This window comes from Cebidichthys violaceus, unplaced genomic scaffold, assembly GCF_023349555.1.
Source record: "Cebidichthys violaceus isolate CVI_PGR_0920_01 unplaced genomic scaffold, fCebVio1.0.p SCAF_4, whole genome shotgun sequence".
Taxonomy (NCBI): Eukaryota; Metazoa; Chordata; class Actinopteri; order Perciformes; family Stichaeidae; genus Cebidichthys; species Cebidichthys violaceus.
Genome location: NW_027176594.1, coordinates 18,248,500 through 18,271,685, shown reverse-complemented (window position 1 = coordinate 18,271,685; position 23,186 = coordinate 18,248,500). Strand labels below are relative to the sequence as shown.

The 23,186-nt window shown below is 37.1% G+C and overlaps 2 protein-coding genes across 7 annotated transcripts; both read right to left on the bottom strand.

Annotated features, from left to right (window-relative positions):
* Positions 1–1,481: 1,481 nt before the first annotated feature.
* LOC137884882 (uncharacterized) lies at positions 1,482–12,409 on the bottom strand. 4 transcript variants are annotated; one of them, XM_068726959.1, is made up of 13 exons: positions 9,542–10,551; positions 8,997–9,329; positions 8,710–8,879; positions 8,147–8,242; positions 8,005–8,048; positions 6,748–6,837; positions 6,366–6,455; positions 5,359–5,513; positions 4,814–5,146; positions 4,527–4,709; positions 3,995–4,090; positions 3,853–3,896; positions 1,482–2,839 (listed from the first exon to the last, which is right to left on the bottom strand). In XM_068726959.1, exons 8-13 carry the CDS (start codon positions 5,438–5,440, stop codon positions 2,480–2,482), a joined length of 1,098 nt encoding a protein of 365 aa, XP_068583060.1. In that variant the 5' UTR covers positions 5,441–5,513; positions 6,366–6,455; positions 6,748–6,837; positions 8,005–8,048; positions 8,147–8,242; positions 8,710–8,879; positions 8,997–9,329; positions 9,542–10,551; the 3' UTR covers positions 1,482–2,479. The 4 variants fall into 4 exon arrangements, 2 of the variants coding, with proteins under 2 accessions (XP_068583060.1, XP_068583059.1); XM_068726958.1 differs by having other exon boundaries at positions 5,359–6,455; XR_011104775.1 differs by lacking the exons at positions 1,482–2,839; positions 3,853–3,896; positions 3,995–4,090; positions 4,527–4,709; positions 4,814–5,146 and adding exons at positions 10,553–10,642; positions 10,935–11,024; positions 12,192–12,235; positions 12,334–12,409 and having other exon boundaries at positions 5,156–6,455; positions 9,542–9,696.
* Positions 12,410–14,729: 2,320 nt separating this feature from the next.
* Positions 14,730–22,395, bottom strand: LOC137885107 (CMRF35-like molecule 3). 3 transcript variants are annotated; one of them, XM_068727256.1, is made up of 7 exons: positions 22,215–22,395; positions 18,952–19,284; positions 18,668–18,847; positions 18,148–18,243; positions 17,777–17,811; positions 16,500–16,589; positions 14,730–14,886 (listed from the first exon to the last, which is right to left on the bottom strand). In XM_068727256.1, exons 2-7 carry the CDS (start codon positions 19,265–19,267, stop codon positions 14,791–14,793), a joined length of 813 nt encoding a protein of 270 aa, XP_068583357.1. In that variant the 5' UTR covers positions 19,268–19,284; positions 22,215–22,395; the 3' UTR covers positions 14,730–14,790. The 3 variants fall into 3 exon arrangements, with proteins under 3 accessions (XP_068583357.1, XP_068583356.1, XP_068583358.1); XM_068727255.1 differs by lacking the exon at positions 22,215–22,395 and adding an exon at positions 19,447–19,521; XM_068727257.1 differs by lacking the exons at positions 14,730–14,886; positions 22,215–22,395 and adding exons at positions 14,996–15,502; positions 19,447–19,521.
* Positions 22,396–23,186: the final 791 nt, after the last annotated feature.

Sequence of the window (23,186 nt, the reverse complement as noted above, 5' to 3'; positions counted from 1 at the left end):
GCCACAACCCCTGACCTTCTTCAGGTGATGAAGTTTTCTCAGTTGTCATGGAATAGATTCAGTTGTTATTCGTCACAGCCAGGTAATTGTATCTGGGTGGGAGATTGTGGCACCTACATTTAATGGTGTTAACCAAAAAACTAATGTGAGCTTCACTTGTTGCAATATGTAGTACCAAAGGAGAAAAAGAAAACTGCAGTGTTTGTTATTTATCACAATTAAATGGAAGATGAACAGGGGTAAAATAAAATTTCTGAGGGATAGTGGTGAAGCTTTAGGCTGCAACATCTAAAATTGACACAGTAGCAGAGCAGGAACCTTCTACTCCTCTCAGGTTGGTTTCCCGGCCTTCACTCTGAATAATGCGTGCAGATGTACATCTCCTGAGCCAAAAAAAGTACACGTGCATACAACTTCACTCTGGGTTAGATTGAGTTTATCTCTAAGCTCACACTACAGTAGCATGAACTACTGACAACGGAAAGATACACTAATGATGCTAACAGCTAATAGCTAAGTTTAAGGATGGATTAGTTGAAGTCTTTACACAGCAACAGCGCTGACATTTCTATTGATGTTTATCTGACTTTTGTCTTTTTTTCTTTTAACAATTCTAAGTTTAGAATTAAAACTGCCAATATTTATGTTTCATGATGCATTCTCTGGGCTAGATCGCAGACCATCCACGCTAAAATATGTGCATGGATTACCAAACTATTTCCATTTCAAATAATTGAACCATCAATAAAATATTAATTGATTTCACTACCATTGTTTTTAAAATCAGCAGTATTTACTTTGTATATATTATGACATTCATGAACAGATGATGTTTTTTTTGTCTCCATCCGGTCTCGTGATGTGGAGTGATCTGTCCCTTTATCTGTAATGTTCACTGAGATGGAGAATATGACCTTGACAGTGCCTCAAATGAAAGGTTCATCCAATATAACATCTGACAAGTAGATGTCATCTGTCCACCAAAGGCTTAGTCTGGAAAATGCTAAGCTGCTCCTCATCCTGCCAGCATTTTAAGAAATTGAATAAAGACAAATCACGTCTACTAAAAACCTTGGTGACACGCTGTTAAAATGTTCTGTGTGCTGTGAGTCCATGACCTTCCATATTAGTTTGAGTGTCCTGGTTCAGGTTGTTGTCATCTCTGGTCTTTAGAACTGTAACTCCCTGCTTTCAGCTCTTTTAATTAAAACTGAGCAAGATACTGCTGAAGTCTACTTTGCTCACAGATAGTCAAGTTTTGGCATCCACATATGAAGACTTGTTATTAAAACGTTTCACTAAAACTATAGGTCAACACAATTTAAAAAAGAGCCAACACAACATATAGCATTCAGCTGCTATCAAGTACTCAGAGTAACATGTTTCATTCAGTTTTGTCCAACAGTTGCATTATGCAACAGACTGTAGGCCTCAGCGATGTGCACAATGCCCACCAAAACATGACCGTGGGTAACAGCATAACAACTTAGATCAACTCTCAGCTTTATTAAATATAGGTGAATCCTCCAATCCAAATTTTCATCAATTTAAAAAAAAAACTATCTGCACAATTGTTCTTTTAAGAACTTAATTTGTATAACATGTACACCATGGGTAATGCATCTATGCAAAATCCTGCAAGTTAGCAAAGGGTTCACAAGTAGGTCCACTTCTGCAAAGCGCCAGTTCTGCTTCAGTGATATTACTAAATAAGGAAATAAACAGACACCCGTTTACCAAAGGGCTAACCCATGTAGGATAAAAGTTTGGACACAGATAACTTTACATTTAATACATCTGAAGATTATTGATATTAAAAAAAACAGACAGCATTTGAATAGTAATACTCCAGTGTGAGTTGTGAAAGTAGAACAGTTGTTGCCTGTATAATGTGGCTTTGAGGAAGGAAGTCTTCCTCTGACTGTTGAGATCTAGAAGAAGCAGCGTCGCTGTGCTAAAGCAGATCCATCACACCTATTACTTGCAGGGTGCATCAATTTCCTGTTGGAGATTTGGTTGTGTGTCTGTGTGATGTGTGTGTGATGTGTGTCTGAAGTGTGAGTGTGTGGGTGTGATTGTTGTGTGTGAGTGTTGAGGTGCACACAAGCACAAGCAACTTAAGACACATTTGAAAAAAACAACATCTCTTGTATTTTTTGTTCTTGCGTTGCACAGCAGACTACATCGCCAGCAGGTTCACAGGCAGATTTCAGTTTGTTCACTGAGCTTTATGGGCAACATTTCTGTGAGAATGAGTCCGTGTGCACTCTTTGTCTGAGTGCCTTTGGCTAACATGATGCCAATTCCATAAAGTAATGGAGTCATAAAGCAGACAATGGTAATCAGACTTAGTGACAGGATAGAGGGCAGTGACATTGTGACTGGATGTAAATCTAATTTCATCCTTTCCTTCACTTTCCTGTCCTGTCTATTATTATATGATATCTCTACGTTTCCATAAAAAATAGAATAAAAATGATCAAGAAAGTTCCTTTTTATCCATTTTGACCACTGTAGCTGCTTGTGGAAGCTGGGCCAGGGAGTAGAGAGAGTCGTTTTCGTTGCTTTCAGATTGAGTTGGTTCACATTGCCCTGTGGGTTCAATTTCCTCTTTGGGCAGTTGAGCAACAGAGTACAGCGAGTCATTTGTGACTCTGCTCTCTATAAATGCCCCCCTTGAATTGCCCACAAAACTGGGAGCTAGATTCAAATAAAAAACTTTTGAATAGCTGTTACCCCTCTCAGCTGCTAATTCAGCGACTTGGTGGTGGGAATAATTAGCATCGAGGATGTTTGAGTCAGTCTGGTCTTCAGGTCTAATTTCTTCATATTCAGCCTCCTTGAAATAGAAAACAAACAGAAAAAAGTGTTCAACTGAGTTAAACAAAACTGAAACAAGGTGGAAAGCACATAAACGTGCTTAACAGACAATAACATTTGAAAACTTTCTTAATACAACTAAAATTGCGACACAATAATAAAAAAAAAAGTTATGTTGTTAAAATAAATCCCACACACACAACAAATGAAAGCCAACTTGTTATTGACAGTGTAAGACTGATCTCCACTCAGAGTATTTTCTGAACTTCCATACTTACTTCAACACATAATGCTGATTGAATAACCATATTATAAGGAGTGTTATGTGCTGAAAACAGACCTGGTCATCTAATTTCTTTGCACCTTACAGCTGTGAGTGTTTGACCAGATAATTGAATGCTTAGCTTTGTGTCAGATTGATGATAAAAGCCTTCACATAATCCCACTGCATTCTTTATTGGTAATTACAATAATAACAATTAGAAGAAGACAAATTCAAAAGTCCAAAGCAGTACAGTAATAACATTGGACATGAAACATGATGTTAACCCTTTTCAACTCCTTCCCCATTCATTTCCAAAGATACCATAAGATAATTTGACGTCAACATATTTCTAGTTTGCAAAATCTCCTTTAATTTGGGTAGCCTTGAGTCTGATTACTCTGACCTGATGGCTAATGGCTGCTAGGGTTAGGGGTGAAATGGATGGCATGTTTTGTACTCCTAAATTAGCCTCAAAGGTGCACAATAAGCACCCAGCTGCACGCCACTGCAGGGAAGCATTAGGGTTGTGTTTTCGTGTACCAATAATCCTTTTTACGTTATTCAGATATTCCATGTGTTCTTTGTGTTTATTTCAGCATTGTAAAATTGTCCTGAATGGCATTAAAATAAGAAATGATAAAAGAATGCCAGAGCTGTGAGAGAAAATGCCCGAGCCCCACACAAGCTGAGGGAATGTACAAGTTGTTTCTGTGGGAGAGCCAATAGAAACCATTGGCCCTCCACACGGTTTCAGAACCAAAACTGACCTCTTGTACGTCTTCGTGTCGTGGATCAGCACTTGACACAACGTCTGTAAACATAATAGGACATCATTTGTTCATAGTCTGGTGGAAGCTTTACTGGAGAAGACACATATTTGCAAGGTGTGGGTCGATTTGTGGGTCTTACTCAGTTGCTGTTTCATCATCTTGCTCATAAGCTTCAGTAAGACCATCAGTATGGTTATTATGGCGATGACACCTATGACCAAATATGGTACACTTCCTGGACAAAGACAAAGAGGAAGACAGATGGAAAAAAAAGGTTTGATCACACCATATGGTACTGAGCATAAGCTCATATTCTCTTTGCTACAAATTCATCTTTTAATAATCACAAACTTGCTTTTCACAGTATATGTGAATATATTATATGTTGCATGGACTGCATCATTTCAAATAAAGGTGGCAGAAATAAAGTAGTACTGGCAATGCTTCTGAGTATCTGATTGTATTGACTATAGTATGTGTAGTGTATTTATATATATATATATATATATATATATATATTTATATATATATAAATATAAATATATATATATATATATAAATACGTATGATTTGCTTCAATTAACATTTAAATATATGCAGTAAATGTATTTAAATACGTTTTATATATATATATATATATATATATATATGGTTCAGATGAGTGCACTCACTATCAGATCCTTGTGTTGCTGATGCAGTAGATGTTGTTGTATTGAGGGTCGTGTATGACGTAGACATTTCAGTAATAATATCTGAAACGTTTGAAGACATTGTGGAGTTGTATGTAACTGCAAATGAGGGAGTGGAACCAACAATGATTGTTTTTGGAGTCGTCTTGGGACTGGGGGGATGAGCTGAAAATAACAGACACAGTATTAATCTATCAACTATTTGGACAGTTATTTCTTTTGGGCAGAGAGTGTTTTTTTCAATGAGAAAATTAAGAAAATAAACTTACCGTCTATGACGTTAAGAATCACCTTTATAAATGAATCACGGCCGGATCTCTCCAATCCACAATAGTATGTTTTGGAGTCTGACTTTTGGAGATTCGTGAAGGTCACAAACAAGCCTTCTCCTTTGTTATATAACTTAAGTCTGTTTTTATATGTAGTGTCTCCATATGCTGCTTTGATGATGATGTGATGGTCTTCCGTGCATGGACTGTCACAAAAGTACTTAACATTCTTTTTTACACTAGTCCAAATGTTCCAGTCTGAGCATGTGATTGTCACACTTTCCCCAACACGACGGTTTATGTAGAGAGGCTTCATCTCCACAATACTCAGAGCTACAAGTGGAAATAAAGGAAACATGTTTGCCATTGTCATAGTGTCCAATTTTTACTATTTGTGATGGTAAAACTTCACTTTAAAAAAAAAATAGACCACTAAATGGTTCTTTTAGCAAAATAAAAAACACATATTTCATCCAACAGCTACAGCATTTATGCACAAGCTACAGTAGGTTGAAATACAGAGAATACAGAAAAAGATAACTCACCAGAAAGAAGACAAGTGTATGCATAGATTTTTATCATCGTGAAAATGACATGAGAACAAGAGAACAAGTGTATGTGAATCATCAGGTCAGTCAACAGTCTTTACAGCTCCCCTTCACTTCCCCTTCCTGACATCAGTTGCTACTCCTCCCCTTCCCTGAAAACACACACACACACACACACACACACACACACACACACACACACACACACACACACACACTGACACACAAAGCATATTGTAATGTGTAAGACTATGTTATTGTGCACAAAACGGAAAACCATACACATGAAAAAAGAAAATCTATTTATTCAGAATTTGAACAGATAGCAAATAAAAGTGCAATATTTATATGTAAAATATAATGTTTATGGCTGACAATTTGACACTTAAAAACACAATGGCACAAAAACTAAGTGTGCACGACACCATGCAAGTTAAGCCTGTTAGCAGCTGAAGACGCACCAAAAAAAGCAGTCTTTTGAAGAATCATTGCAAACTTTGCATTTTCTTTCTGCCGTGACATGTAATTCAAATTTAGAGCAAATAAAAGCACATGAGACAAAGTATTTTGGCCGCAGTCTTTAGCATTGTTACAGTCACTAGCAATATTCAGGGCAGATGTGTTTAAATCTTTCAAAGGGATTAAACCACCAAAGGCACCTGGACCTGATGGCATCCCCGGTCGAGCTCTTAAGGTGTGTGCATACCAACTGGCAGATGTCTTCACTGACATTTTCAACCTCTCACTGCTGTGTGGATCGGGAAATGTGCCTGCATGGAACCCCAGAACGACGCGGTACATGAATTGTAGTACCGTCCGGTACAAGTCTGCACTGATATGGAATGGTGAAAGTATGTCCCAGGCTTTAGTAGATGCAGGCCAGATTGGAAAATGTTATTTATATATATTTTAATCTTTCAACATACAGCCTTATAATAGTGATGCAATAGCTTCTGCTGCAGTGACCATTCAAAGTTGTGACGTAGATGTGTGGACTGTCATACCCTTTCGGTGGGTGTTAGAGCGCTATAGACTTGGTCTTCATCCATCGTCAATGGGGGGACTGATTGGTAGACTTCTTCAGGACCTGCACTCTGTGGGGAACAAAACATATTTAAATTAATGTTATTAGACAAGTCCCAAATTAAAATGAGTGAAATAAAATGCATTTTAATTGAATGTAATTGAAATTTAAAGACAACACATTGGTGCAACGTGTCAACAAAGCTCACACATTTGCAAAATTGACCTTAAATGGTATTCAGGTTAATAGCTGCAGGCTAGGTTTTTTTTAATCTTTCAACATTCTGCCATATAATAGTGATGCAATAGCTCCTGCTGCAGTGACCATTCAAAGTTGTGACGTAGAAGTGTGGACTGTCATACCCTGTTGGTGGGTGTTAGAGTGCTATAGACTTGGTCTTCATCCATCGTCAATGGGTGGACTGATTGGTAGACTTCATCAGGACCTGCACTCTGTGGGGACAGAGTATGTTGCATTTTATAAAAATTTTATTGAAATTGAGTTTGCAAAGTGCTCTAAAACGGTATTAAAGTTAGAGGCTACAAACCAGTGGAAAAGAGACGTCATTTTAGGACCAAGAACGTCATGATGCTCTATATAGCAGACGCAGCAACTAGCTTATTAACTGTCATCAGGAACAGGTTATTTTGTCCTCTGAAGATCTAAAGGTATCATAAATACAAATACTACATGACTAGAAAGCCCATTTACCTCTGCTCAGACTGTACAATCTTTTAAAAATGTAATTTAGATAATAAAAAATGTGTTTATTCATTACATTTTGTATTCAATATCTACATGAAGATATCTGAATTGCCATCCATGGCGATCAATTATATTTTATCTTCCGTAATCTTATCTTATATTTTGCTTATCTTAAGATACACATAGTGACACATACTGTATACACCATGTGCAAGTTGTATTTGTCTTCACTCAAGGAAGGACAGTGAATGTTTCATCTGGGAACAGGGTCTAATTGAATGCTTAGCTTTGTGTCAGATTGATGATAAAAGCCTTCACATAATCCCACTGCATTCTTTATTTTGTAATAACAATAATAACAATTAGAAGAAGACAAATTCAAAGTCCAAAGCAGTACAGTAATAACATTGGACATGAAACATGATGTTAACCCTTTTCAACTCCTTCCACATTCATTTCCAAAGATACCATGAGATAATTTGACGTCAACATATTTCTAGTTTGCAAAATCTCCTTTAATTTGGGTAGCCTTGAGTCTGATTACTCTGACCTGATGGCTAATGGCTGCTAGGGTTAGGGGTGAAATGGATGGCATGTTTTGTACTCCTAAATTAGCCTCAAAGGTGCACAATAAGCACCCAGCTGCACGCCACTGCAGGGAAGCATTAGGGTTGTGTTTTCGTGTACCAATAATCCTTTTTACGTTATTCAGATATTCCATGTGTTCTTTGTGTTTATTTCAGCATTGTAAAATTGTCCTGAATGGCATTAAAATAAGAAATGATAAAAGAATGCCAGAGCTGTGAGAGAAAATGCCCGAGCCCCACACAAGCTGAGGGAATGTACAAGTTGTTTCTGTGGGAGAGCCAATAGAAACCATTGGCCCTCCACACGGTTTCAGAACCAAAACTGACCTCTTGTACGTCTTCGTGTCGTGGATCAGCACTTGACACAACGTCTGTAAACATAATAGGACATCATTTGTTCATAGTCTGGTGGAAGCTTTACTGGAGAAGACACATATTTGCAAGGTGTGGGTCGATTTGTGGGTCTTACTCAGTTGCTGTTTCATCATCTTGCTCATAAGCTTCAGTAAGACCATCAGTATGGTTATTATGGCGATGACACCTATGACCAAATATGGTACACTTCCTGGACAAAGACAAAGAGGAAGACAGATGGGAAAAAAAAAAGGTTTGATCACACCATATGGTACTGAGCATAAGCTCATATTCTCTTTGCTACAAATTCATCTTTTAATAATCACAAACTTGCTTTTCACAGTATATGTGAATATATTATATGTTGCATGGACTGCATCATTTCAAATAAAGGTGGCAGAAATAAAGTAGTACTGGCAATACTTCTGAGTATCTGATTGTATTGACTATAGTATGTGTAGTGTATTTATATATATATATATATATATATATTTATATATATATAAATATAAATATAAATATATATATATATATATATAAATACGTATGATTTGCTTCAATTAACATTTAAATATATGCAGTAAATGTATTTAAATACGTTTTATATATATATATATATATATATATATATATATATATATATATATATATATATATGGTTCAGATGAGTGCACTCACTATCAGATCCTTGTGTTGCTGATGCAGTAGATGTTGTTGTATTGAGGGTCGTGTATGACGTAGACATTTCAGTAATAATATCTGAAACGTTTGAAGACATTGTGGAGTTGTATGTAACTGCAAATGAGGGAGTGGAACCAACAATGACTGTTTTTGGAGTCGTCTTGGGACTGGGGGGATGAGCAGAAAATAACAGACACAGTATTAATCTATCAACTATTTGGACAGTTATTTCTTTTGGGCAGAGAGTGTTTTTTTCAATGAGAAAATTAAGAAAATAAACTTACCGTCTATGACGTTAAGAATCACCTTTATAAATGAATCACGGCCGGATCTCTCCAATCCACAATAGTATGTTTTGGAGTCTGACTTTTGGAGATTCGTGAAGGTCACAAGCAAGCCTTCTCCTTTGTTATATAACTTAAGTCTGTTTTTATATGTAGTGTCTCCATATGCTGCTTTGATGATAATGTGATGGTCTTCCGTGCATGGACTGTCACAAAAGTACTTAACATTCTTTTTTACACTAGTCCAAATGTTCCAGTCTGAGCATGTGATTGTCACACTTTCCCCAACACGACGGTCTATGGAGAGAGGCTTCATCTCCACAATACTCAGAGCTACAAGTGGAAATAAAGGAAACATGTTTGCCATTGTCATAGTGTCCAATTTTTACTATTTGTGATGGTAAAACTTCACTTTAAAAAAAAAATAGACCACTAAATGGTTCTTTTAGCAAAATAAAAAACACATATTTCATCCAACAGCTACAGCATTTATGCACAAGCTACAGTAGGTTGAAATACAGAGAATACAGAAAAAGATAACTCACCAGAAAGAAGACAAGTGTATGCATAGATTTTTATCATCGTGAAAATGACATGAGAACAAGAGAACAAGTGTATGTGAATCATCAGGTCAGTCAACAGTCTTTACAGCTCCCCTTCACTTCCCCTTCCTGACATCAGTTGCTACTCCTCCCCTTCCCTGAAAACACACACACACACACACACACACACACACACACACACACACACACACACACACACACACACACTGACACACAAAGCATATTGTAATGTGTAAGACTATGTTATTGTGCACAAAACGGAAAACCATACACATGAAAAAAGAAAATCTATTTATTCAGAATTTGAACAGATAGCAAATAAAAGTGCAATATTTATATGTAAAATATAATGTTTATGGCTGACAATTTGACACTTAAAAACACAATGGCACAAAAACTAAGTGTGCACGACACCATGCAAGTTAAGCCTATTAGCAGCTGAAGACGCACCAAAAAAAGCAGTCTTTTGAAGAATCATTGCAAACTTTGCATTTTCTTTCTGCCATGACATGTAATTCAAATTTAGAGCAAATAAAAGCACATGAGACAAAGTATTTTGGCCGCAGTCTTTAGCATTGTTACAGTCACTAGCAATATTCAGGGCAGATGTGTTTAAATCTTTCAAAGGGATTAAACCACCAAAGGCACCTGGACCTGATGGCATCCCCGGCCGAGCTCTTAAGGTGTGTGCATACCAACTGGCAGATGTCTTCACTGACATTTTCAACCTCTCACTGCTGTGTGGATCGGGAAATGTGCTTGCATGGAACCCCAGAACGACGCGGTACATGAATTGTAGTACCGCCCGGTACAAGTCTGCACTGATATGGAATGGTGAAAGTATGTCCCAGGCTTTAGTAGATGCAGGCCAGATTGGAAAATGTTATTTATATATATTTTAATCTTTCAACATACAGCCTTATAATAGTGATGCAATAGCTTCTGCTGCAGTGACCATTCAAAGTTGTGACGTAGATGTGTGGACTGTCATACCCTTTCGGTGGGTGTTAGAGCGCTATAGACTTGGTCTTCATCCATCGTCAATGGGTGGACTGATTGGTAGACTTCTTCAGGACCTGCACTCTGTGGGGAACAAAACATATTTAAATTAATGTTATTAGACAAGTCCCAAATTAAAATGAGTGAAATAAAATGCATTTTAATTGAATGTAATTGAAATTTAAAGACAACACATTGGTGCAACGTGTCAACAAAGCACACACATTTGCAAAATTGACCTTAAATGGTATTCAGGTTAATAGCTGCAGGCTAGGTTTTTTTTAATCTTTCAACATTCTGCCATATAATAGTGATGCAATAGCTCCTGCTGCAGTGACCATTCAAAGTTGTGACGTAGAAGTGTGGACTGTCATACCCTGTTGGTGGGTGTTAGAGTGCTATAGACTTGGTCTTCATCCATCGTCAATGGGTGGACTGATTGGTAGACTTCATCAGGACCTGCACTCTGTGGGGACAGAGTATGTTGCATTTTATAAAAATTTTATTGAAATTGAGTTTGCAAAGTGCTCTAAAATGGTATTAAAGTTAGAGGCTACAAACCAGTGGAAAAGAGGCGTCATTTTAGGACCAAGAACGTCATGATGCTCTATATAGCAGACGCAGCAACTAGCTTATTAACTGTCATCAGGAACAGGTTATTTTGTCCTCTGAAGATCTAAAGGTATCATAAATACAAATACTACATGACTAGAAAGCCCATTTACCTCTGCTCAGACTGTACAATCTTTTAAAAATGTAATTTAGATAATAAAAAATGTGTTTATTCATTACATTTTGTATTCAATATCTACATGAAGATATCTGAATTGCCATCCATGGCAATCAATTATATTTTATCTTCCGTAATCTTATCTTATATTTTGCTTATCTTAAGATACACATAGTGACACATACTGTATACACCATGTGCAAGTTGTATTTGTCTTCACTCAAGGAAGGACAGTGAATGTTTCATCTGGGAACAGGGTCTAATTGAATGCTTAGCTTTGTGTCAGATTGATGATAAAAGCCTTCACATAATCCCACTGCATTCTTTATTTTGTAATAACAATAATAACAATTAGAAGAAGACAAATTCAAAGTCCAAAGCAGTACAGTAATAACATTGGACATGAAACATGATGTTAACCCTTTTCAACTCCTTCCACATTCATTTCCAAAGATACCATGAGATAATTTGACGTCAACATATTTCTAGTTTGCAAAATCTCCTTTAATTTGGGTAGCCTTGAGTCTGATTACTCTGACCTGATGGCTAATGGCTGCTAGGGTTAGGGGTGAAATGGATGGCATGTTTTGTACTCCTAAATTAGCCTCAAAGGTGCACAATAAGCACCCAGCTGCACGCCACTGCAGGGAAGCATTAGGGTTGTGTTTTCGTGTACCAATAATCCTTTTTACGTTATTCAGATATTCCATGTGTTCTTTGTGTTTATTTCAGCATTGTAAAATTGTCCTGAATGGCATTAAAATAAGAAATGATAAAAGAATGCCAGAGCTGTGAGAGAAAATGCCCGAGCCCCACACAAGCTGAGGGAATGTACAAGTTGTTTCTGTGGGAGAGCCAATAGAAACCATTGGCCCTCCACACGGTTTCAGAACCAAAACTGACCTCTTGTACGTCTTCGTGTCGTGGATCAGCACTTGACACAACGTCTGTAAACATAATAGGACATCATTTGTTCATAGTCTGGTGGAAGCTTTACTGGAGAAGACACATATTTGCAAGGTGTGGGTCGATTTGTGGGTCTTACTCAGTTGCTGTTTCGTCATCTTGCTCATAAGCTTCAGTAAGACCATCAGTATGGTTATTATGGCGATGACACCTATGACCAAATATGGTACACTTCCTGGACAAAGACAAAGAGGAAGACAGATGGGAAAAAAAAAAGGTTTGATCACACCATATGGTACTGAGCATAAGCTCATATTCTCTTTGCTACAAATTCATCTTTTAATAATCACAAACTTGCTTTTCACAGTATATGTGAATATATTATATGTTGCATGGACTGCATCATTTCAAATAAAGGTGGCAGAAATAAAGTAGTACTGGCAATGCTTCTGAGTATCTGATTGTATTGACTATAGTATGTGTAGTGTATTTATATATATATATATATATATATATATATATTTATATATATATAAATATAAATATACATATATATATATATATATAAATACGTATGATTTGCTTCAATTAACATTTAAATATATGCAGTAAATGTATTTAAATATGTTTTATATATATATATATATATATATATATATATATATATATATATATATATATATATATATATATATATGGTTCAGATGAGTGCACTCACTATCAGATCCTTGTGTTGCTGATGCAGTAGGTGTTGTTGTATTGAGGGTCGTGTATGACGTAGACATTTCAGTAATAATATCTGAAACGTTTGAAGACATTGTGGAGTTGTATGTAACTGCAAATGAGGGAGTGGAACCAACAATGATTGTTTTTGGAGTCGTCTTGGGACTGGGGGGATGAGCAGAAAATAACAGACACAGTATTAATCTATCAACAATTTGGACAGTTATTTCTTTTGGGCAGAGAGTGTTTTTTTCAATGAGAAAATTAAGAAAATAAACTTACCGTCTATGACGTTAAGAATCACCTTTATAAATGAATCACGGCCGGATCTCTCCAATCCACAATAGTATGTTTTGGAGTCTGACTTTTGGAGATTCGTGAAGGTCACAAACAAGCCTTCTCCTTTGTTATATAACTTAAGTCTGTTTTTATATGTAGTGTCTCCATATGCTGCTTTGATGATAATGTGATGGTCTTCCGTGCATGGACTGTCACAAAAGTACTTAACATTCTTTTTTACACTAGTCCAAATGTTCCAGTCTGAGCATGTGATTGTCACACTTTCCCCAACACGACGGTTTATGTAGAGAGGCTTCATCTCCACAATACTCAGAGCTACAAGTGGAAATAAAGGAAACATGTTTGCCATTGTCATAGTGTCAAATTTTTACTATTTGTGATGGTAAAACTTCACTTTAAAAAAAAAAATAGACCACTAAATGGTTCTTTTAGCAAAATAAAAAACACATATTTCATCCAACAGCTACAGCATTTATGCACAAGCTACAGTAGGTTGAAATACAGAGAATACAGAAAAAGATAACTCACCAGAAAGAAGACAAGTGTATGCATAGATTTTTATCATCGTGAAAATGACATGAGAACAAGAGAACAAGTGTATGTGAATCATCAGGTCAGTCAACAGTCTTTACAGCTCCCCTTCACTTCCCCTTCCTGACATCAGTTGCTACTCCTCCCCTTCCCTGAAAACACACACACACACACACACACACACACACACACACACACACACACACACACACACACTGACACACAAAGCATATTGTAATGTGTAAGACTATGTTATTGTGCACAAAACGGAAAACCATACACATGAAAAAAGAAAATCTATTTATTCAGAATTTGAACAGATAGCAAATAAAAGTACAATATTTATATGTAAAATATAATGTTTATGGCTGACAATTTGACACTTAAAAACACAATGGCACAAAAACTAAGTGTGCACGACACCATGCAAGTTAAGCCTGTTAGCAGCTGAAGACGCACCAAAAAAAGCAGTCTTTTGAAGAATCATTGCAAACTTTGCATTTTCTTTCTGCCGTGACATGTAATTCAAATTTAGAGCAAATAAAAGCACATGAGACAAAGTATTTTGGCCGCAGTCTTTAGCATTGTTACAGTCACTAGCAATATTCAGGGCAGATGTGTTTAAATCTTTCAAAGGGATTAAACCACCAAAGGCACCTGGACCTGATGGCATCCCCGGCCGAGCTCTTAAGGTGTGTGCATACCAACTGGCAGATGTCTTCACTGACATTTTCAACCTCTCACTGCTGTGTGGATCGGGAAATGTGCTTGCATGGAACCCCAGAACGACGCGGTACATGAATTGTAGTACCGTCCGTTACGAGTCTGCACTGATATGGAATGGTGAAAGTATGTCCCAGGCTTTAGTAGATGCAGGCCAGATTGGAAAATGTTATATATATATATATATATATATATATATATATATATATATATATATATATATATATATATTAATCTTTCAACATACTGCCTTATAATAGTGATGCAATAGCTCCTGCTGCAGTGACCATTCAAAGTTGTGACGTAGATGTGTGGACTGTCATACACTTTCGGTGGGTGTGAAATTGCTATAGACTTGGTCTTTATCCATCGTCAATGGGTGGAGTGATTGGTAGACTTCATCAGGACCTGCACTCTTGGGGAACAAAACATGTTTAAAACCTTATAAACCCGAGGGTCCCCCATTTGGACGCAGAGTACATCAAAACTTAGAGAGTTTTGTGTTAAAAGTAACTGGCAGAGAACCCACGAAGAACGAATATAATGATGTTATAGTTCTGCAGAAACCTCAGCGTCCTGGGAACAACATGAACTCGGTCACTTCTACGTGAGACAAACACATCTCCCATCAGCCAAGCAAACAAATAACAAAATATCATAAATCATACTCGATATGACTGGGACAGACCGGAGAAAACAGCTGCTACACTCCGTTAGCAACGTGCTACCTACGAACATGCAGCATGAAAAAGCATGTCCGCCTGACGGAGATTACGGACATAGTTTCCATTTCTCTCCCCGGTAAACCATCGCAGAGATATTCAGCTTCGAACACAAAAAGTCACACAGCTTTTATCGAATATTGTACTCACTTTTGGTCGAATCTCAGCGAAAAAATGAAATATCTCCGTACTTCCACTGCTTGGTATGTCCAGCTGCATGTGCTCCGTGTGAATCCGTTCGATTCGTGACTCTCCGACACTCCTCGGCTTCTTGGGAGGGTTGGAAGCTCAGCAAATTAGATTTCAGATCTGCCATCAGATGGGACGTCTATCATTCCCATTGGCTAATAGTGCTGTCAATCATCTAGCTTTCAATTCCAGGCAATTCTATTGGCTCCTACGGTTCGAAGGAGGTCTCAATGGTGAAAATCGGAGAAAGGGGGGCTGAGATACAGCCCTAAGCAGAGAGTGGGCTGAATCTGAAGCAGTATGTGACCATAAACTAAACAACTAAAAAGGGCTTAGAAAGAGCTTAAAACACTCAAAAAAGGTCCAATCTTCTGTCTTTTGATTCATTGAACATCAGGAGTGATACATAGAAGTGATATAGAGTGTTTTTGAATTTAAAAAATATTTTTTTATTCAAATATTGGAATATTTAATCAGTTTTTTAATTTGATATGCTCTATATTTTATAAATGTTTCACTGTATCTATGTATAACTGTGTATAGAGAGCCTTTATCAGTTGTTATAAGAGCTGGGAATATTTAAAATCTTGGATTTCCATACTTTCCAAAAAACAATATCCTGAAATTGCTGTTTTTCCAGAGCGAGCTTTTGAATTTTCCAAGTTGTGCTGTGTTCCATCCTTATCTTATGTAAACCTGTAACATGTATACTGATATTTCCATGACTTTTCACATCTCAAAAATATATTATTTTTTTATTTTTTATTTTTTTTATTTAATTATACACTTAATTAGGTATTTCTTATCTTTATTCGAGCTGAGGCCTGCAAATAGGCCTCGTTTTTATATTAATGTTATTAGACAAGTCCCAAATTAAAATGAGTGAAATAAAATGCATTTTAATTGAATGTAATTGAAATTTAAAGACAACACATTGGTGCAACGTGTCAACAAAGCTCACACATTTGCAAAATTGACCTTAAATGGTATTCAGGTTAATAGCTGCAGGCTAGTTTTTTTTTTTAATCTTTCAACATTCTGCCATATAATAGTGATGCAATAGCTCCTGCTGCAGTGACCATTCAAAGTTGGGACGTAGAAGTGTGGACTGTCATACCCTGTTGGTGGGTGTTAGAGTGCTATAGACTTGGTCTTCATCCATCGTCAATGGGTGGAGTGATTGGTAGACTTCATCAGGACCTGCACTCTGTGGGGACAGAGTATGTTGCATTTAATTAAAATTTAATTGAAATTGAGTTTGCAAAGTGCCCTAAAATGGTATTAAAGTTAGAGGCTACAAACCAGTGGAAAAGAGACGTCATTTTAGGACCAAGAACATCATGATGCTCTATATAGCAGACGCAGCAACTAGCTTATTAACTGTCATCAGGAACAGGTTATTTTGTCCTCTGAAGATCTAAAGGTATCATAAATTCAAATACTTCACGACTAAAAAGCCCATTGACCTCTGCTCAGACTGTACAATCTTTTAAAAATGTAATTTAGATAATAAAAAATGTGTTTATTCATTATATTTTGTATTCAATATCTACATGAAGATATCTGAATTGCCTTCCATGGCGATCAATTATATTTTATCTTCCGTAATCTTATCTTATATTCTGCTTATCTTAAGATACACATTGTGACACATACTGTATACACCATGTGCAAGTTGTATTTGTCTTCACTCAAGGAAGGACAGTGAATGTTTCATCTGGGAACAGGGTCTGGGATTCCACCAAATCACCACACGTCTTTTTAAGTAGCTACACATGATGTGTACACAACATTTAAAGGACGATCTTGACATTAACAAAAAAGAAAAGGAAGATATTTAAAAAATTTAACCACTGCGAGTTAAAGGTGTTAAATTAGATATTCAGAGCATTAATTTAGCAGCAAGCAACGATTTGCTATCTAACGATATCATGGGCTAATGTCTACCTGAGCAGAGAATGAAGTCGCTCTCCCTCTGTGTGTGTTGTTATCAGAGCTAATCTGTGCTTTGATTAAATAGCCGGGCAGACCAGAGGACTGCTAGCCACCGGCTCAGCCGTCGCCATGTTGTAAGCCGTTGAGAATGCTCCCAATCTCATATTTAGCACCTTTAACTTTTGATTAAGAGTAGTTTTTAATAGTAGTAGTAGTTATTTTCCCCTGAAAGCATTCAACAAGGTGCTGGAGACATTCATCAGAGATGATCCACATTGACATGACAGCATCACGCAGTATATATTTACGGTAACAAGCAGTTGAACAGGTGTTCCTAATAAAGTATGTACAGTATATGCTTAAATGCATGCTGAAGTACTGCAGTATCACTCCAATATTTAATTAAGCATGGCATTGCCCTACACATGGTTTAAGATAAAAACAATGGCAACAACTCACCTCTCTTGAGTCTTCTTGTGGGGTGCTAACAACCACTGAAATACAAACATTTGTTATTCCGTCTGGCCAGAATAATGTTCAATGTATGTTATATAATAGAGGATATACAGTACAGTGGCGGTCCTGGATGGTTTGGAGTTCTAGGCCAAATTGTCCTCCCAAATATTGTATTACATTGATTCAAATAGAGTGAAATGTAAAATAAAATTCATGTTTACCATAAATAAATTAAAACAAAACATGTTATGCGCTATGCTTATCCCAATCTCTGGTTTATTTATGTACGTAAAGAAGAATTAAACTATAAAGTCCCAGATTTAATATTCATACCACACACCGCCATTGTACACAGTTGGGTTTGTGTTTCTTACTCAATTGTTTCTTGATCATGTTCCTGGTAAGAATTAGGCTGACCACCAGAACGGCGAATATAAAAATCATTCCTGAAATCAAATATGGTACAATTCCTGGACAAAGAGAGAAAGAAGAAATATTAACAGATTCATCACACATTTCACTGCAGCTAACTCTTCACTTATAGATCCATATAAATTAATAAACATACTATGACATTACATTAAAATGTTAAGGTACCAGCATTTAAGGGGAAGCACGTAGTTAATAAAAAGGTGCTTTTGGCAATGTCATTTTTTTTCAAACTAAAAAGCTAATTGATTACAGTCTTGCCTTTCCATGTCCATTAAGCATAACTACAATAGTAACAATTAGACACTTTCTTCATTCATCACTTAATGGCATATTTTATATTTAACGTCTCAACAGCTTGATGATATTACTGCAGTAACACTAGACATATCATTTATACTCTGCATTACAATTTCAGTTAAAAGTTAAACGTATGCATCAAGTTCAAATAAGAACAATTCACACCTGCTCCTTGTGTTGCTGATGCAGTAGGTGTTGTTGTATTGAGGGTCGTGTATGACGTAGACATTTCAGTAATAATATCTGAAACGTTTGAAGACATTGTGGAGTTGTATGTAACTGCAAATGAGGGAGTGGAACCAACAATGATTGTTTTTGGAGTCGTCTTGGGACTGGGGGGATGAGCTGAAAATAACAGACACAGTATTAATCTATCAACTATTTGGACAGTTATTTCTTTTGGGCAGAGAGTGTTTTTTTCAATGAGAAAATTAAGAAAATAAACTTACCGTCTATGACGTTAAGAATCACCTTTATAAATGAATCACGGCCGGATCTCTCCACTCCACAAAAGTATGTTTTGGAGTCTGACTTTTGGAGATTCGTGAAGGTCACAAGCAAGCCTTCTCCTTCGTTATATAACTTAAGTCTGTTTTTATATGTAGTGTCTCCATATGCTGCTTTGATGATAATGTGATGGTCTTCCGTGCATGGACTGTCACAAAAGTACTTAACATTGTCTTTTACACTAATCCAAACGTCCCAGTCTGAGCATCTGATTGTCACATTTTCCCCAACACGACGGTCTATGGAGAGAGGCTTCATCTCCACGATACTCAGAGCTACAAGTGAAAATAAAGGAAACATGTTTGCCATTTATAAATAAACCACTAAATAGCTGATTTAGCAAAATAAAGAACAAGCATATCATCTGACAACTACAGCATTTATACGCAAGCTTTAAGAGGTACAAATACAGAGAATCCAGAAACAAATGTACTTACCAGAAAGAATGCAATACAACACATCGATTTTCATCATGACAATAACAAAGAACTACAAAGTGCACAGGAATTATCCGGTTAGTCCAGCCAAAGTCTTAACAGTCTTTAACTATTTTCAAGTATGTCACCCTCACTGTCGCTCACCCTTTAAAAAATTGAAGCCCCTCCCTTTCCTTTGAACACACACATGTGAAACTGTTTCAAAGTGTGAAACTGTGGCAGTTGAGTAACAAAGTGCAACATTAATATCTAAAAGATCAGTCTGAAGTCAGAGGGGGAGTGTGGAGATATTTTATATTTCCTGTGTATGCATGTTAGGATTGATAACATTGTTTGTAATAGTTCAGCTATTTATTAGTATATATTTCCTCTTTATTGTATAATTACACACACTCTTGTATTCACTACATAACTCTGTAACTGGACAGACTTGAACAGGTGTAAGTGACTGAACCAGTGAAGTCAGCTCTTTCTTGAATGTCTTACATGTCTGTGTTACATGCCTGTGTTTTGATCATCTCCATATACAGACTTATGTCTGACATCTCTGTTCTCGGTATTTCTTAAATAACTGACGCCAGACTCGGACCTAAATATAATCTGGCTAACATACACGTATGGGCATAAACTTGACACTCCTGTATGTTCCACCCCCCCCACTTTTGTGTAACAAGAGGGTATAAAGGTTTTACGGTTCCTTCAGAAAAGCTGAAGGAATTCAGCAGTCCAGCAAACTATGCTTTCCTTCCCATGATTCATGTCCAATAAAGAATTCTGGAAAAATGTATCTTCGACTCCAACCTCATCTGTGACCAGTCTTGTCAAAGAAAATCAACCACCACAGGAGAGACGAGGAAACAGAAGGAAGAGTAGGAGAATTACGTTCTCCAAATATTGAAAAGTGGTCAGATAGACCAGAGTCTGACAGACTCTTATAGGTCAGTTCTTCCCACTGGCAGTTTATCTATTTATATTTAAAACCAGTGTGTCTCATCTGTTCAGAAACCGTGGCAATAAGCGGTAATGTGAAGCGCCACTACGAGACTCTTTTTAGCAAACTTACCTAAAATGAAGGCACAAAAAATAGAGAAAAAGAGTACCTCATTGAACCTTAATTAAATACCCCTGTGTTCGTGTAATGTAAGAACTGAGAGGGTTATAGCGCCTGACGTTTGACAAAACAAGGCTTAAATAATCATAAGTAAGAGTTTAAGATGTCAGTCAAATATGCATGAATACAAAGCACTAGCTGATGTTTTGAGAGGCCATAATGAACAATCCTTCAATTATATATTATTAATGGGAAATGTATAAGTCTAAACCTGCACCTGGATCAACATATGCATTATGTGTATGTAGATATAAAGGGTTCATTCTAAGGCAGAACATTCTTATTTTCAGGTGATTATGAACTACAGAATACATAATCAATAGATACTACACAGTGGCACTTCATGTGTTTGGGTATACATTCCTTATTGAACAGTTTACTGTTGAATAGCATAGAATTATCATCTGTATAATCAGTATATAAGTCATAGTGAAATCTCTCCAAGGTACATGTTGGAGTCTGATATTTGGAGATTAGTAAAGGTAGCAGATAAACCCTCTGTATTCTGTTCTTGTTGTTGATGATGTCTATGTCTCACTGTGTCTACAGGCTTCACAACGGTACTTAATGTAAGGTGTTACATCAGTTAACATTTACGTGCATACTAATTTAGTCACATGTTCTTTTGTTCTTTACCACAGCTTCTTCATTCCAGTTAAGATGACGCGCACTTCTCTTTTTTTTTTCTCACATGATGACAAATTACACGGAAGAGAACGACTTGAGAATCAAACAAAACAAGTGTGACACTTGAGATTTATACTTGGTTTTGAGTTGTCACGACTTACTTGGAAAACTTTTTTTGTAGAGCACGACCACATTATTAAACATTGCAAAAGGAACAAGCATGTGAGTTTTTGGTTATCCTGCCGATGATGCAGTGACACACGGGATCTTAACCAAAGGAAACAAAGGGAATGACTTCACTAACTTGCTCTGCCGATCGACTTTCTAGCAGCTGACTGTGTTTTCTTTATTTTCTTAAGGCGGTGGCTTGCAGCAGTAGATCACACAGATCATCAGGACATTTTAAACTTGTATTTCCTCTCCACATCTCTGAACTCCCTCAGGACCACCATACTTCACTCTGTACTATCCTCATCTACAAGGCCAGGTTTCTGCAGCCAACAAGATTATATATTTTGTTGGAACCAAAATTCAGATTTCTGTAATTCTCTCTCTTCATAATCAAACAAAATGCTCGAGTCATGTAAACAGCATTATTTCTGGTAGACATCAATTCATGCATTGATAAACAGATTCTTATTTTTTTTTTCCCATTACAGCGTTGCTTGCTAACATGAAACATCAAACTTAATCAAATGTAAAAATAATCAGAACTGTAACTAAAACGGAGCCGTTGATGCATGAACATGGATGCATGGAGAACAGGGTGTGCAGGCTTTTGAAAGTGTCTTCCCCTTATAGAGGGAGATAAAACAGCCCTTTGTGACATGTCTGGGGAGCCATACAATCACACACACTTTTCCTTTGCATATTCGAGACCACATTGGGACACTTTGTCCTTTCACTTTATCTCTTAGGTTAGCCAGTCTGTGCTCTCCTCTGCATTATGAGACTACGCTACAGCAGTTATGAAGGATTAGAGAAGCAGATCGAAGCGGCCATGACTGACGCCAGGCCTCACAACACTTACTGATAATTCAGTCCTTCCTCTTCAACACATTGAAACGGCCGAGCACAGAGCATCTTATCTCACCTCCAGCTCTCCACCGTCATCCCTCCCCTTTTCCATTTTCACCTGCTCTTCCCTCCTTTCTTCTCTCATACGTAGTGATTAACCAAACCATTCTCCTCTCCTCGGTAATGTGTCTCAACAAGCAAGCAGGAAATGACAGAATATTATCTCCGTCCTTTGCTGGCTTTGATGGCGCTCGTCGTTCAAATACACACTTTCATCATCCACTGACAATGCTGGGCCTTTGTGTTTGTGTGTGTGTGTGTGTGTGTGTGTGTGTGTGCAGTAGAGTCACAGATAAGCAACGGATTGTCAGGGCAGCTCATGTGAATGCTGCCATTTGACACTGGAACACAATGAGTCAACCACCGTAATACTGTCTTACACGTAAAGGGACAATGTGTCTATTTATCAATATTGTCTCATTTGTACCGTTTATCCTAGACTATAGATGTTATTCACACTAACAGCAGTTAAATCAGTTATATCAATTATATCTTGATCATATAATTGTACTACATCCTCCTCTTGGTCCTGGCTCTTCATAATGGTGTCTCCGGGTCTGGCCCATCTTCAAATTCACTTTCGTGCTCACAATCGATTTCTGCATTATCGTCCTCTTCTGACAGATCCTTCTCTTCCACCACAGATGCTGTCTCAATCTTTTGTATTATTCGCTGGGAGGTTCCCTGAGCACGCGTTGCTGGACTCCGCTGACAATGTGAAAGTGTGAAGATGATCCTGGTGGCTGCTCCACTAATGAGTCAGAAGAGTGAAGACATTAGTGTGCCAAAGGAATTCATCACATTGCTGTGTTGTTTCTTTCCTTCACAAAAATACAAAGAATTTTCCCCATATATAATTCTAGAAGTGCTAATTTTAGTATATTGCACGGTTGAAACCCCTAAAAAACATAAACTCTTACAGCGA